Source organism: Lactuca sativa, chromosome 8 (assembly GCF_002870075.4).
Source record: "Lactuca sativa cultivar Salinas chromosome 8, Lsat_Salinas_v11, whole genome shotgun sequence".
Classification (NCBI taxonomy): domain Eukaryota; kingdom Viridiplantae; phylum Streptophyta; class Magnoliopsida; order Asterales; family Asteraceae; genus Lactuca; species Lactuca sativa.
This window is the reverse complement of record NC_056630.2, coordinates 233,759,954-233,777,576: the sequence shown is the minus strand read 5'-3', so window position 1 is coordinate 233,777,576 and position 17,623 is coordinate 233,759,954. Positions and strand designations below refer to the sequence as shown.

Here is a 17,623-nt window from a genome sequence, read left to right as displayed (position 1 = left end):
CTTTCTTGCATGATACTTGAGAGAGAATGGGTAGTGTGCGGCCAAGACTTGGAGAAATGAAGAAAAACGAAGCAAACTCTTATATATAAGGGGTAGTTCACGGCTAGAGGGTGTTTATGGCTTTGAATAGAGTTTACGGCCGTAAATCTCAAGTTTTGGGTTTTCTGGCTCGTTTTCATTCCTCAATAACTAAGTTAACTCTTCTCAACTTCCATTCCATAAGTGTACTAGGCTTAAAACTCATTAGAATGACCCTTAACAAGGTTAAAAGGAAATAGAATATAGTCCGACTTTTGGTTGATTGGATTGACTTTACAAGATCAAAAAAATTTCGGGTTGTCACACCACATGTCATCATCTAATTATTATTTGGATCGTCATCTGCTAATCTAAATTATATCACATGTCATCATTTTAGTAGATGTTAAACTTTTTCAACATTTATTATATTTCCTAAAATATATTAACGAAATTAAAATTAATAATTCATAGATCGAAAAATGTTAATTTTAATTCAAACATTCAAAACAATTCATAATCCGATTATTTTGGTTACAATATCAATTGCATTTCAAATATCCAATATCGAATAATATCCTAATTTGAAAATGGTATTTAATGTTGTCTACCAAATCAAATACCTTTTGAATCTTTCATAATTTTAATAAATCCTAAAAATAAGGTTTATATTACTCTACATATCTTCTTTAGACACAAATCTCCATTTAAATACATGTTGCTAGCACAAGGTTTTGCCTTGCAATCTAATTGAAAAAAATATTTTGTTACAATTTTTTTATGACATTTAATATATATTCATTTTTATATAATAATTATAAACATATCAACTATGGTTTTCTCTTCAAACCTCATAATCTTATATAAATAAGTAATTTTTGATAATTAATAATAACTAAACAGAAAGTTCGCTGTGTAGTGATGTTGGAAATATATTTTTATAAATGTCATATTTACCTGTATTATTATCAAAAAATATTTACCTACATGTTAATATTTTAATAGCACATCTTCAATTTACAACATATATACACATTCATGCATTTAAGTATATTTCACTCTAAGTCCTACATAAATTTAATTAGCAACTTATTACATTATGTACATCTTTTCATCATAAATAAATATTTGTAGACATAAATATACATTTTTACATGCTATAAAAATAACCAGAATTTTATTTAACTTATCACATTAATCCAGCTTACTTGCAATTTAAAAATACATTGTTTTTTATTCTGTTGACATTTAATATTATTTTTTGCCTATATAATAAAGTTTTTAAACACATCAACCATGGTTTCCATACATTATGATAAATTCTTTTGTCCTTGAGCTTTTTTGAAGTTTAAATTTTGGTCTGAATTAACGTAGTTTTCTTTTGCAATTTTTGTCTGTAATTTTAACTGTAGTAACAACTTTGGTCCTGAGTTTGTTCAAAAGTTCAATTTTCAATATTGGCCTGTTGCAATTTTGGTGCGTATGGGGCCGGACCCATATCTCATAACATAGGCACAAAATCGAGAAGAGAAAATAATCTGCCAACCAAAACTGAAATTCTAAAGTGTTATGTTTATTTTGTATAAATAAAGTTTGTGGCTCTTAATTTTTCCAAGAAAATATTGAAAACTGAAAAGCATTAATTGGCAAAGAACTGAATAGAAGAGAATCTTTCCAATTAGTATTTAATTACTGTGGTGAAGGGTAAATGTAATGCCTAATTTAATCGGACAATACCTACCATGCATGTGCCGGTCTTAACTGAGATTGACCCATTGGCATAACACATTCGTTTTAATCCACAAAGAATAAATAATATCTAAGGCTGATTCACAAATAACATGCTGCTTTTAATCTAACAATTTTTTAATATGAAGAAGCATCTTTTCTAGCTAAATAAATTGTGAGATCAGCAGGTCAAAGAAGTAGTTAACAAGCTGGTTATAAATCGAACGAGTTTCTAGAAAATTAGCAGCAAAACCGAGAGTGAGATAGATATGGATTTGAGGGTTAAGGTAGGATGTGTGCAAGATGTGGAAATGTCAGAACCGGTGAGCCCAACGGGGCAGTACTTCAACACCTCGGTGCTTTCTATATCTCTAATTTGCATCTTGGAGTTTGAGAACCCCATTGATGACGCTTCAAGGCTTGCACTTCATATTATCGATGACTTTCTTCACATTAACCCTCGTTTCTCTTCCATCATGGTAATTCCACCAGTTCTCCGTCTCTCTCTCTCTCTCTCTCTCGCTCTCTCTCTCTCTCTATGAATCTCTCTAGGCTGATTTCTTAACAAACGTGGATGATAAATAGGGTTAGAGTGTGTAAAAATGACACAAGATGTTTAATAGTGCTAAAGAAATCACTTTCAATAGTTTTTGGTTCTATGAACAGGTTGAAGACAAAGAAGGCGGAAAGTGCTGGAAGAGAGTTCAAGTGACGGTGGAAGACCATATCAAAGTTGCTTGTTTTCCTGAAGGATTATCATCCGAATCCTATGATCATTATTTCAGAGATTACCTATCCAAAATGGCGATGGACCCACTCCCACAAACAAAGCCATTATGGGAAATTCACATCATCAAGTACCCAACAAGCAATGCATCTGGAAACGTTATTTTCAAGCTTCATCATTCACTTGGTGATGGTTACTCTCTTATGGGTGCCCTTCTCTCTTGTCTACAACGAGCAGATAATCCTTCTCTCCCCTTAACATTTCCAGTTCTTCGGAAAACCATCAAGCCAGAAAATGAGCTCAAGAACTTAATTAGTGTCATAGCACAGTCCCTGACTGGTGCATTAAACACTTTATTCGATTTTGGTTGGAGCATTCTAAAGAGTAGTTTCCTGGAAGATAGCCGGAGTCCGATACACTCAGGAAATGAAGGGCTGGAGTTTGGGCCGATCAGTATTATGGCAATGGCATTCTCTATGGATCAAATCAAGCAAATTAAGTCCCGCCTTCAAGTGGTATGCGTTTTTAACACACACACACACACACACACATATATATATATATATATATATATATATATATATATATATATATATATATATATATATATATATATATATATATATATATATATATACTAGGCGAATGCCCGCGCGTTGCGCAGAAACACCTATATAGTTAAAGTCTTTACAAATATATATTTTTTAAATATAACAATAACGTTGTTAAATTTGATATAATAATTTGTATATATACTAAATTGATATAATATATTGATTATTTTGAATTATATGATAAAATATACATTTATTATAACTTCATAATCTTAATCGTTTGAATGACTTCTACCCGCGAGTTACACATAAATAAAATTAAATATAATATATGATGTGATGTTATATATAGTTGTTTTTATTATTAATTAATCTTTTAAAATTTATTTGCTTAATGTTTTAATTTCTATCATTATAATTATTTAAAACATCAAACATTGTTTTTTTTTTATTTTAAAGCTAACAATATAATCATTTATATAGAGTTGTTTTTAACTATTGTTATTGTAAGTTAGTTTAAGCTATTTATTTGAAAACTTTTAATGATTATAAAAATATATTTAAGAAATATTTTAGTTATATTGAAATTAGAATTTAATTTTTGCTTTTATCACTACAATTTATCACTTTTAACTATTTACAAAATATTCTTTAGTTTTTTTAGATATAACTAAAATTTATATTTTAGTTGATAATATATATTTTTTAAAATATAACACTAACGTTGTTGTTAAAGTTGATATAATAATTCGTATATTAATTTGATATAATATATTGATTATTTTGAATTATATGATAATATATAAATCTATTATAACGTCATAATCTCAATCATTTGAATGACTTCTACTCGCGAGTTACGCATCAATAAAATTAAATATTATATATGGTTTAATATTACTTATAGTTGTTATTTTTAACTAATTTTTTAAATTTTAATTGCTTAATGTTTTAATTTCAACCATTATAATTACTTAAAACATCAAACATTATTTTTTGATTTTAAAAGTAACAATATAATCCTTTATATACAGTTATTTTTAACTGTTGTTATTATGAGTTATTTTAAGCTACTTATTTGAAAATTTTTAACGATTATATAAATATATTTAGGAAATATTTTAGTTAAACTGATATTACAATTTAGATTTTACATTTATCACTATAATTTATCACTTTTAACTATTCACAAAATATTATTTGGTTTTTTTAGTGGAACTGAAATTTATATTTAAGTTGACACTATAATGTTATATTTAAGTTAACAATTTAAGTATTTTGTCAAAATTGTTCAAAATTTGTAGCTTTAAACTGATAATGGTTTAGATGTAACAACATTTTTAATCTAATAAATTAAGTATAATATGTTAAAATTTAAAGACATAACTTTATAAATAGAAGTAAAGATATTATTTTAAAATTGAAATTTATTCTATTTATGATTACACTTTAGATTTGATATCTATTTAACCTTATTAACCAACTTACAATCATTATTAGAAAGACACTACAATTTATCATTTTTAACTATTTATAAAATAATCTTTGGGTTGTTTAAGTTAAATAAAATTTATATTTAAGTTGAGCCTATAACGTTATATTTTAATTAATAATTTAAGTATTTTATACCAATTATTCAAAAATTATACCTTTAAAATGATAATGGTTTACATCCAACAATATATTAAAACTAATAAATTAAGTATTATATGTTAAAAGTTAAAAAACATAATTTTATAAGTAGAATTAAAGATATTATTTTAATATTGAAATTTCGTTTATATATGAATACACTTTAAATTTGATATTTATTTAACCTAATTACCAAATTATAATTATTATTATAAGGAAATTGAAAAGTCATGGGAGTTTCAAATGAATGTGGTGAAAGGAAAAAAGAATGGGGGTTTCAAAAGCATGAGATTTAAGAAAAAATGTTAGCTTTATATGTATGTATGATATATATATATATATATATATATATATATATATATATATATATATATATATATATATATATATATAGGGGAGAGTTCAATTGAGAAAAAAAAAAGTTGAAAATGGGGGAATCATTCTCAGCCAATCATTTATTTTTGCCGTAAAATCCTCCATTGTACCGGCGGAAATGGGAAACGAATGCACATGTGTTTTCCAACATAACATATTTCCTTAAACTATGCTAATCATTACCTTAATATATACAAAAACATAGTTTTTTCGTTTTTTTTAATTTTTATAAGCTATTTTTATCAAAAAATGATTTTAAATATACCAAAATTCATGATTTTTTATTCTCTACAAATAGACATCCATATTGATATAGTTTTAAGATAAAATAAAATTTTTTTTATATATTTTCAGCTATCGTTATTCATAAGTGAATAAAAATGAATCAGGTTTTTACTATAGTACATTCGTTATTCAGTTATGAATAAAAACTATAATTAATTATTTTTTTTACAATTTAAGTATCATTCATATATGAATATAGCATATAATAAACATAGTATATTCATATTTAAATATTAGACGATAATGCATTCACTTATGAATATTACATAGTATATTCACTTGTGAATATTAGATGGTATATTCACTTATGAATATTAGATAATATTTTCATATCTGAATATTACATACTATTACATGGTATATCACATGTGAATATTACATAGTATATTTATTTGTGAATATTAGATGATATATTCGCTTATGAATATTACACAGTATATTCACATATGAATATTACAAGGTATTTTCATAAATTTATATAATTTTTATATGTTATTCACATATGAATAACATACAGACTTGCATATTTGTTTTTTTGTTTTAATAATCATATACTGAGAAAACATATTTATATATGAATATAACATGGTAATTTAGTTCATGCATTTCATCAAACAGTTGGAGTGCATACAATTTAACTTTTTTTAAAAATGTTAAAAACATGATATTTTGAACATTTGAATCTTACAAAAGAGTAGATTGATAGAGAATTATATGAAATTTTTCAAAAAAAAATATTTGATATTTTTCTCACCTCAATTTTCAAGTTTTATTTGATAATCGATGTTGAATGAATGATATGAAGTGGATTTTTGTTGATTATCAATGATGTTGATCTAATAACGTTGGGAGTATAATTAATCATAGATGTTGAAGATCTGATCGTATTCAAACACAATTGAAGGTTGAATTAAAAGAACCAAAAACGAATTTTTGTTGTTAACTGTTGAATCGTGTTGATTATTAACGAAGATCCATGATTGATTAGAACTTGATGATGTTGATGATGGTTTAATTGAAGAAATCTAAATGATTGTTGAAAGTTGGAGAAGAAATTTGGATGATGAACGATGAATGGGTTTGAACTATAGATACGTATTTGAGATTGAAAGTTGTTCTCATATTTACAAGTTTGTCACCGTGTCTTTTTATGCTTGAATAAAATGAGTGGATGAGAATGATTCCCCCATTCTCAACCTTTTTTATTTTCTCAATTGAACCCACCTCTCTCTCTCTCTCTCTCTCTCTATATATATATATATATATATATATATATATATATATATATATATATATATATATATATATATATATATATATATATATATGGGCGAAGCCATAATTTTTTTTTCAGGAAGGTCCTTATAAATTTTTTCGAGGGAGGTCCTTATAAATTAATTTAAATATATATATATATATATATATATATATATATATATATATATATATATATATATATATATATATGGCTTAGGGAATATATGGGTGTTATGTACCTAAGCTTATATATAGAACCCTCCAAAATATGTAGTTTGGATCAATTATATCTAAATTATTCATGATATCTCACTTACTAAGTTTCTTTAATCATATGACTTGCTAAAGCGATTGAAGTTATGTTCTTTTTATTCATTGTGTCTAAGAACTTAAAACATTAAATGTCATGACCATTTACTCAACCTTACTAAATTTTAAATAAAAGAAAATACAATAGAAGATAAAAGAAGAACATCCAATAAATCAATCAAGGTTTTCACAAATAATTGGATAAAGTTTTTCAATTGAAGGAAAAATCATTTGAGTTATGTTCATTGAAAATATATTTGTTTTTTACTTTCCCTATAAACTTTAATGATTTTTTTTCGCAATAAAAAGATATAGAGTTGATCTTTTTCATTCCATAATTTAACTCAATTCAATGGTAATATATTAAAACAAATTTAATAGAAAATGCAATTGGATTTGTTTTGTTTAAAACTATGTCGTTTAAGAGGTTCTTTACCTAAGCTTAGGTACATAACAGCCACATATTCGCTTTTCCCTATATATATATATATATATATATATATATATATATATATATATATATATATATATATATATATATATATATATATATATATATGCAAAAAAAAAGCTACCTATGGGCCTACCCTGGCCCATAGGTAGCTCCGCCCTTATATATATATATATATATATATATATATATATATATATATAAAAGGTCAAATTATATGGCTAAGGCGTATGGTTAGGGGTGAAATGGTGGCCATGTAATTTGATAAGCCATTTCACAAAACACATACTACTTCTTAAAACGGTTTTTACTAGTGACGTGTCAAGAATAATAGAGAGAGAGAGAGAGAGAGAAAGAAAGAGAGAAAACGAAAGGTTAGTCTACTAAGTATGGGCAACGCCATAAGGCGTTATGCTGATTTGGCAGCTCCCATAATGACGCCATAACACCGGAACACCGTCCGTTTCTCATGTTATTTGGTGTTATGTTAAGAAATATTACCATGACCACGGGAGGTAACGTGAGAATCAACCAATCAGAAGTCATTATCTCACTCTCTTTGTATCTCTTAACATGTTATAACATTTGCACATCATTTCCTACATAAATGAAATGGTGTTAAAGATGACGTGGCATATGAGTTGGCAAATTTTGGGTATGATAACATGTCTTAACATCTTGCCCACACCCACCAGCCTAAGGAGACAACGAGAATAAATGAACTATCATGAAACCCCCACTCTACCATACACAACTACTGGAAACCCCTCTCAAAGTCGGTTTCTATGCATACACAAGCATCCATACCTCATAGTGTAACCAGTTATTAATTAGATAAGCAGAAAACAAAGTATATTTTTTGTACACTTTTTTTTACTTTAAAAAATATAGATAAACATAATCCTTACAAAGAAACGTTTAGAAGAAAAATACAATAAAAAACCCAATTAAAAACCTTTTTTTTTTCGAACATGTGAAATTCTTTATATATGATTTTTTATATATTTTTTCAAAAAGAAAAATATAGAAATACTATAATTTACTTTTTTTAATGTTTTAAAATAAGGCATATATCATCATATTATATTATAACTAGGTGTAAGATTCATGTATTAAATGAGTTAATTAAAAAACATTAAATATGAAGGTCTAAATATTTAACAACTTTAGATTTATAAGAAAATAAGAAAACAATGTATTATTAAAAGTAATTTTTTTATCTTTTAATTTTAAATAAATAAACAAAGTAAACTAATGAGTTTTGATTTGAGAATTTTAAAATAAGAAGATAAGTACATTATTAAAATTGATATTCATTTATTACTATATTTATTATAATTATTACATTAAAGTATTACTTGAAATTCATTAAAATAGAAAAAACCAATAAAATAACATGTAGAAAAGAAATTAATTCAAAATAATCATAAAATGACATTCAAGAAATTGAATAAGAGTATAACATTTGGCAAAAAAAAACCTTCATTTATTAGAATAGAGGATGAGATATTTTTCGAATTGTCATATGCATTTAAAACGTTTATAATATTTTTAAAGTTTCAATTTTTAATTTAATATAATTGATATATTAATTTTAAGATATGTTATTAAATGCAAACTATTATCTTATTATTTATAGATGTATAAAATAATTATACATACTTATAAAGCTAGCATTTTTTATTGAATCTCATGCATTTGAAACCCCCATTTTTTAACTTCCTTTCACTACATTCATTTGAAACTCCCATGACTTTTCAATTTCTTTACAATAATATTATAAATAAGTTAAATAATGTTCTATAAACAAGAAAGGGTGTTTTATTACATTGTCTTCATCCCACATCGATGTTGAGAGTAATAAGAGAACGTTTCATCTTCTATAAATAAGAAAGGTTGTGAAATGTTTCAAAGGGACCAGACAATGAGAACTTCCTTATGCCTACCTTTTTAGGATGGTGATGGTATTCTTTGGTGAGATTGTCTTTATTGGCAACTGTCCATTTAAGTTTTAGAATCCCGAAAATGGTTTTGAAAAAGATTTTTTTAGGTTCAAACAGAGTTTCAGTTGAAAAACCGTTATGTAGTTTGGTATATTGAGCTGAATCGGTCTGAGTTTGATCAATTTTGACCGATAAAGGAAGCATTTTCCTTTCAGCACATGAAACTCCCATGATTTTTTCAAATTGTTTATAATAATATTATAAATAAGTTACCTAAACATAAAATTATAATTGTTTGAAAAATAAATTTGATTCAAAAATACAAAATATATACAAACCGGGTTTCAATAGAAAAAACGTTATGTAGTGTGGTATATTAAGCTGAATCGGTCCAAGTTTGATCAATTTGGACAGTAAATGAAGCATTTTCGTTTCACCACATACATTTGAAACTCCCATGATTATTCAAATTGTTTATAATCATACATACTTATAAAGCTAGCATTTTTTCATGAATCTCATGCGTTTGAAACCCCCCTTTTTTTAACTTCCTTTCACCGCATTCAATTGAAACTCCCATGACTTTTCAGTTTATTTACAATAATATTATAAATAAGTTAAATAATGTTCTATAAACAAGAAAGGGTGTTTTATTATAATGTCTTCATCCCACATCGATGGTGAGAGTAAACAAGAGAATGTTTCCTCTTCTATAAATAAGAAAAGTTGTGAAATGTTTCAAAGGGACCAAACCATGAGAACTTCCTCATGCCTACCTTTGTAGGATTTTGAAGGTATTATTTGATGAGATTTTCTATATTGGCAAGTGTCCAGTTAACTTTTAGAATTCGAAAAATGGTTTTGAACCAAATTTTTTCAGGTTTAAACCGTTTTTCAGTTAGAAAAAAAATTATGTAGTTGGGTATATTGAGTTGAACCGGAGTTGGATCAATTTGGACCGATAAATGAATCATTTTCCTTTCATAACAAACATTTGAAACTCCCATGTATTTTCAAATTATTTCTAATAATATTATAAATAAGTTACATAATTTTATATAAATATAAAAAATCATCTACCTAAACCTAAAATTATAACTGTTTGAAAAATCACTTTGATTCAAAAGCACGAAATATATACAAACCGGGTTTCACTAGAAAAAAAAATGTATTTTGGTATATTTAGTTGAATCGGTCCGAGTTTGATCTATTTGGACCATAAAAGAAGCATTTTCCGTTCAGTACATACACTTGAAACTCCCATGATTATAGAAAAATAGAACTATTGAACAATAGAACTATTGAACAATAAAGAAAGGGTAAACAAGAGAAAGGGTGTCTTACTAAATAAGTTAAATAATGTTTTATTAACAAGAAAGCGTCTTTCATTACAATGTCTTCATCCCACATCGATGGTGAGACTAAACAAGAGAACGTTTCGACTTCTATACATAGGAAAGGTTGTGAATGGTTTCAAATGGACCAAACCATGAGAACTTCCTTATGCCTACCTTTTTAGGACATTGAGGGTATTCTTTGGTGAGATTGTCTTTATTGACAACTGTCCATTTAAGTTTTAGAATTCTGAAAATGATTTTGAACAAGATTTTTTTAGGTTCAAACAGAGTTTCAGTTGAAAAACCGTTATGTAGTTTGGTATATTGAGTTGAATGAGGTATGAGTTTGATCAATTTGGACCGATAAAAGAAGCATTTTCCTTTCAGCACATACATTGGAAACTCCCATGATTTTTCAAATTGTTTCTAATAATATTATAAATAAGTTACCTAAACATAAAATTATAATTGTTTGAAAAATAAATTTGATTCAAAAACACAAAATATATACAAACCGGGTTTCAATAGAAAAAAACATTATGTAGTTTGGTATATTAAGCTGAATCGGTCCAAGTTTGATCAATTTGGACCGATAAATGAAGCATTTTCTTTTCACCACATACATTTGAAACTCCCATGATTATTCAAATTGTTTATAATAATATTATAAGTTACATAATGTTATATAAATATAAAAAATCTACCTAAACATAAAATTATAATTGTTTGAAAAATCACTTTGATTCAAAAGCACGAAATATATACTCGATTATATTTTATAACTGAATTCATTTTATAATAACATTTTGAATCATGAAAATACATATACACAAACTTTCTATATTAAGTACCTAACTGAATTTATGATTTTAGGATTTAACAGAAAGTTATTCAATAAAAACTTGATTTTTTATAGCAACTTACGAGATTACTAAAAAATGGAAGTTTTGTACAATAAATTTTATGGATAACATTTTATTTTTATTATTTAATATTTTATTTAACAAAATGAAATTATTGGCAAATAAAGAAATGAGTTTAATTAAAATGTCTTCATCTCACATTAATCGTGAGAGTAAACAATAGAATGTATTCTCTTCTATAAATAGGAAAGATTGTGAAATATTTTAAAGGGACTAAGCCATGAGATATTCCTTGCATCTAACGTTGTAGGACGTTGAGTGTATTCTTTGGTGAGATTGTCCTTGTCGACAAGTGACCAATTAAATTTTAGAATTTCAAAAATGATGTTGGATCGTATCTTTTAGATTTGGATCGAGTTTAATAAGGATCTGGGTGTCTTCTGGCTGAGTTAGGCAAACTCGCTTCCATTGGAGGCCGAGTTTAAGTAACATGTGAGTATTTGGTTGTGTTAGTCAAATTTTACAACCCTGTTTGTAATACAATTTAAAGTTTTAACCTTATAAAAGACGTCACTATTATCATATGTTCTACATAATTATGGTAATATTTATTATACAAAACATTTTTTTTTTATTATTTAAGATAAAAAGTTGTCTCTGTTATCATATGTTGTACACAATGATAAAATTTATGATAGATAAAAAGATGTCTTTGTTATCGTATTTACTACATAATGATAATATTTAATATAAATGTTTTAATTTAATATGAAATTATTATTTAATAGATAACAATAACGATTTATTTATTTTTAATTTTTTTTTCTATTTTAATCATATAACTTTATATATGCAAAACAACTTGAAGTTCCAACCTTATCTCTTATAATATAGTTCAACATAATAACAATACTAAACATCATTTTTTATATTTTTTTTATGAAATTATTATTTGTAACATTCAAAATTTCAAGCAAATTTAAACTTTTAAAAACATGTCATGTTCATCAAAATATTACAAATTTGGTTTTCAAAACATTGATTATCAGAGTCTTTTCCTAGAAACATAACATAGTAGGAGGAGCCGTACGATCACGCCTTGGCCTTGCCGCGATCCCCTGAGGTACCTGAAACCATAAAACTGAAACTGTAAGCCCGAAAGCTTAGTGAGTCACCCCAAAATACCGATACACATATAGTCCATATAGCAATATCAACATTAGCGTATCATATCAATCAAAACAGAGCAGCATACACTGGGTCCCCAGCTTTACAAGCTGGACTACCCCCCCGCAGGCCCTCAGTACGAGTTTGGAATGCCTACTGGGCCCTCAACTCGTATTTGGAATGCCATCGAGCCCTCAGTACGAATCTGGAATGCCTACCGGGCCCTCAGCTCGTATCTGGAATGCTCTCTATTCCTAAGTATGAGTCTGGAATGCCTACCGGGCCCTCAACTCATATCTGGAATACTCCCGGGTTTGTTGGCTACCGCACGGAGTAGTACAGCCTCAACCCACCCCACCTAACATGTCGACATGTAACAGATAAATGCACATACAGGTAATCAATCAATATCACAGGCAGTCCTACGCATCTACCCGACTAGCATATCAGCAGGCATACATTACTATCTCAACTAAATATATCAATGACTACTAGGATATCAAATCGAATGGGCCAGCCTTGGTGCCTTAGACCCCTTTAGTATAGTGAGGATAACTCACCTCGAAACGTCGACTCATAGAAATTAGCTCCAACCTTCGGGTTACTATCACGAATCCTACCACCTATATTGATTACGTATTGCATACATAAGATTCTGATCCTTCTAGAACTGTCCTCAAAAGTCAACAGATCAACTTAGGTTAATGGTCAAAATCCACAATCAAGCTCAACAGTTCATGTTGACCTGACTCGCCTAGTTTCCTTGGCTTCCGGTGCACTCGCCGAGTCATCGAGTGACTTGTCGAGTTTCCCTCGTTTTTCGAATGAACTCTAAAGCCATTCGTCGGGTATCCTAAGTGAAACTCGACGGGCGCATACGTGGGCATATCCTTGGGAAAGTTCATCTGACTCGCCGAGTTGTTCATCAACTCGCCGAGTTTCATGACGATCTTCATCGGACTCGCCGAGTTGTTCATCCAACTCGGCGAGTTCAGCTATGGACTCAGCGAGTCCAGCCCCCAGAAACCAAAAAATTTCGATTTTAAGCATGAATAATCAACTATAGCATCAAATACTCAACAAACAGCCCTCGACACTGATACCACTGAAGGGTTTTGAGCACTACATCATTGCTATGGTGTACATGCAAACCCTAATAGTTTTTGGATCTAGTTTGTCTAATAAACATGCAATTGAATATCCAAAGCTATAAAACCTAGATCTATCATATAAGAAATGAAATAAAGGGTTTAGTAATTACCTTTGATTGTTATATATCAATAACAATCAATCCCTAGCTTCAGAAAGCTTAGTGCCTTAAGTGTTGCACCTCTAATGGAGTCACAAACACCAAGAGCAAGAAGAATGATTAGGAGAAGAGAAGAGGCACTCAAAAATGTCTGGAAACCCTAATCCAAGTGCTAGCTACGTTTTTGGTGCGTAAGGGTTCCATATATACTTAGACTACTAGGGTTATCAAACTAGGAAACCCTAATATGACTGCTTAGGCCCTAAGCAGTCCATGGACCCCTTTAGAATATCCCTTGGACGAATTCATTATGGTCTTCCTATATAATTCGTCCAACCTATTATTCTTAATTGATTCATAGCCCAATTGCAATTATATTATAATTACAATTCCAGTCCCCTTAAGTTCAATTAATCTCTTTTAGCCACAAAATTAATTCTTAATTGATTCTTGACTAATATTAATTAAATAATAGATTAATAAATCATAATTAATCCTCTCTCTTCCCATAATTCATCCTACATATTGCTATGGTGAAGGCAACCAAAATGACCATGCTCATAATCGGGTCAAGCACATACCAAAATAGTTATGGACTACGACACTAATCCAACACACACACACACACACACACACACACACACACATATATATATATATATATATATATATATATATATATAATTTATTAAATACACTTAATGTGATAATAAATGCAAAAAAATCTTAGAAAAAAATTCACCCTAATAAATAAAAATCATTTTTTTCAAATGTCATTATCTCATTAAATTTGTTAAATATAATTTTGTGATGTTCTTTTTAATAAATTTCAATCCACATGTTATTTTGTAGTTTTTTTAGTTAAATGCAATTAATATGACACATCATACTAATATTTATATATGTAATATTATAATTTAGTTTAGAATAACCGGTAATGATCAGTTAATTTTTATTTTTTTCAATTAGTGTCAATTTCATTTAAACGGTAAAAAAAATTGAATATTCATGTGAATTTGATAATCCAAATAGAACATTTCATAGTTGATGTAAATACATAAGCATAAAGATAATATAAGAAGTGAAATGACCACATATAATTCCGGTGATTAATAGAGTGATTTAGTTCAAGCTATACCAAACTATGTTTGATATTTCAACGATTTGTTTTTTAGAGTCATTTAGTTCAAGCTATAACAAACTATGGTTGATATTTCAACGATTTGTTTTTATTAAAGGTGCTTACTAATTCATCATTTCTTGATAACTAGAGTGCTTTGCTTGCCAATGTGGGACTAGCCCATTTAGTAGATGCTTTGCATCCTATATTAGAGGTCCTGAGTTTGAATATGAGTGTTGATGAATTCTACTAACTTAGTGATATTAACTTCTAACCACTAACCGGTCATTAAAAAATAGAGTGATTTCGTTGAAGTTATTGCAAACTATGGTTAACGCTACAACATTTTCTTTTAAAAAATACCTAATAATTCCCTATTTCAGTTAAATCCTAATGAAATATATCTTTTTAAAATGTGTTAATGTTTAATCCTTAGTTTTAAATATTTCTTTTCTAAATCAATTCATATAATACATGAGTTTTTAATATAAGTAGACAAAATATTGTGAATGCTTCATTAAGTTCTCCAGTTGGTCAAAATGCAAAGTCTTAAGATTAACAAAAAAAACATTTGATATTGAAGAAACAACAACATTTTCAAACGAACTATTAGACAAAAGAGAAGGAAATGTTGATGGTTTAAATGATGGTAATATAATTATTGATATTTTGGATAATCTTCTTATTAGTGATTCTTTTGATCCTAATGGTTAGTTGAAGATGTTTATTTATTTTAAAATTTTACTTTAAAAAATACTTAATATTTACATCTTAGTATTTATTTTTTTTTAATCAATTCGTATAATACACATGTTTCACACCTAGTTTATAATAACATGCAAATAGAAATAATGTATTTGTTATGAAATTTAGAAAAAAAAATTATTGATAATTAATTGAATAAAAATATGATCTGTCTATCCTTTTTATTTCTCATATTATCTTTATGTATTTACATCAACTATGAAATGTTCTATTTGCATTATTAAATTCACATGAATATTCAATGATCATTAATTGGGTTGTTAGATCATTTCCATTTATTAATGATAAGATAAATGATTATTAATTGAATAAAAATATGATTTGCCTGTCCTTTTTATTAATAAACTAACTATTAGTTTGAATGTATGGGTATGATCTCTAAACATTATGCTTCATGGAGATGGACAATTATGAAATTTTGTTCTTATATTTTTTTTCCATCTTATTGTATTGGCTTATACAGACAATAAATGATGTGGTCAACGGAATGATCTTCCTGGGGACAAGATTATACATGGATTTAACTAGTAAAGAAGAAAGAAATACAAGGCCCACGGCTTTGGTAGTGCTTAACACCCGATCTATTGGTGCTTATAAGTCTGTGATTGAGATGGTTCAAAATAAAGAAGCTAAAAGTCTATGGGGAAATCAGTTTACTTTCTTACATGTTTCGTTACCAGAGCTTTACCGGAATGATGAGTCTTTCAATCCACTTAAATTTATTAAAGAAACACAAACTATCATTAGGAGGAAGAGAAATACCTGTACGGTTTATCTTACTGGAGTTCTACTTGAATATTTGAGAAAGTATAGAGGCCCAGAGGTATCTTTACATCATTAGCATTCTAGTGTAATATTATTTTTCTTTTTATCTAAATCTAATTCGTATTGAAATGCTATTGGTAATACATATAAAGGTAACAGCTAAATACATTCATGGAATCATTAAGAATTCAAGCATGGGGGTGTCAAATGTAATCGGGCCACTTGAAAAGATGACTCTTTCTAATCAACGAGTTAAAGGCTTGTATTACATGCCCATCAATGGCCCACAGGTATCAATCATCACATTTTTTTACTAACTAATTAATTTTCTCTATGTTCCAATGATTTACGATTCTCCATACTGGTGTCCATGCACATTACTTTATTAATTAAACTCTAAAGAGTTTTCTTCAATATTAACTTCTGGCAGAGCCTTACGGTGACAACAATTAGTTACATGGACGAGTTGAGGGTCGCAGTAGGAACGGAGAAAGGTTTCATAGATCCTGAGAAGTTCCAGACATGTATAGAGAAAGCTTTCAATATGATTTTTGATGCTGCAGTTAAGTCTTAATGATTTGTGTGTTTATACCATGTCCATGGATTTTATAAGTCATTTCAGGAAAAAATTATTGATCTTCGTTATCCCTACGGATGATCAAATATTATCGTAATTAAATATAAGACAAAACTTCTTGATTATTTATTGATTTGACTATTATGTAATGGTAGTATGTTCTTTCATTAGCGAGTGTTAAACATCATTCGTAATTTTCAGTGTGTTCTTTAATTTTGTGTTGATTGTTAAACTTATAATTGTTAAATGATCATTTTCCTTTTCATGAGTTGTTAAATATAAAGGGTCTTATTGTACTTTATAGAAGGTTTAGAGTCTATTATGTAACTTAATGATAGTTTGTTAGATTACCGTCTTGTATATAACTTGTCACAATTTTCAGAGTAATGAAATCATTTCTTGATTCATCTTCATTTTGTATCTCGTAATATGGTATTAGAGTGGAAATTTATGCTTCCAATCAAATTTTTTGATCGTCTTCTTCATTTCTCCGATCAGCTG

General features: G+C 27.9%; 1 protein-coding gene across 1 annotated transcript; it reads left to right on the top strand.

Annotated features, from left to right (window-relative positions):
- The first annotated feature begins 1,883 nt into the window (after window positions 1–1,883).
- LOC111904135 (wax ester synthase/diacylglycerol acyltransferase 4) lies at window positions 1,884–17,334 on the top strand. Its single transcript, XM_023899909.2, has 5 exons — window positions 1,884–2,225; window positions 2,413–2,988; window positions 16,244–16,603; window positions 16,698–16,835; window positions 16,976–17,334. Exons 1-5 carry the CDS (start codon window positions 2,016–2,018, stop codon window positions 17,117–17,119), a joined length of 1,428 nt encoding a protein of 475 aa, XP_023755677.1. The 5' UTR covers window positions 1,884–2,015; the 3' UTR covers window positions 17,120–17,334.
- Window positions 17,335–17,623: the final 289 nt, after the last annotated feature.

What these genes read in the sequence shown, in the direction of transcription:
- LOC111904135 (XM_023899909.2), top strand. Translation starts at nt 2,016, where the DNA reads ATGGATTTGAGGGTTAAGGTAGGATGTGTGCAAGATGTGGAAATGTCA. An exon ending in CTCGTTTCTCTTCCATCATG is followed by an intron (nt 2,226 to 2,412) that starts GTAATTCCACCA and finishes TTCTATGAACAG; the next exon opens with GTTGAAGACAAAGAAGGCGG. An exon ending in GAAAGTATAGAGGCCCAGAG is followed by an intron (nt 16,604 to 16,697) that starts GTATCTTTACAT and finishes ATACATATAAAG; the next exon opens with GTAACAGCTAAATACATTCA.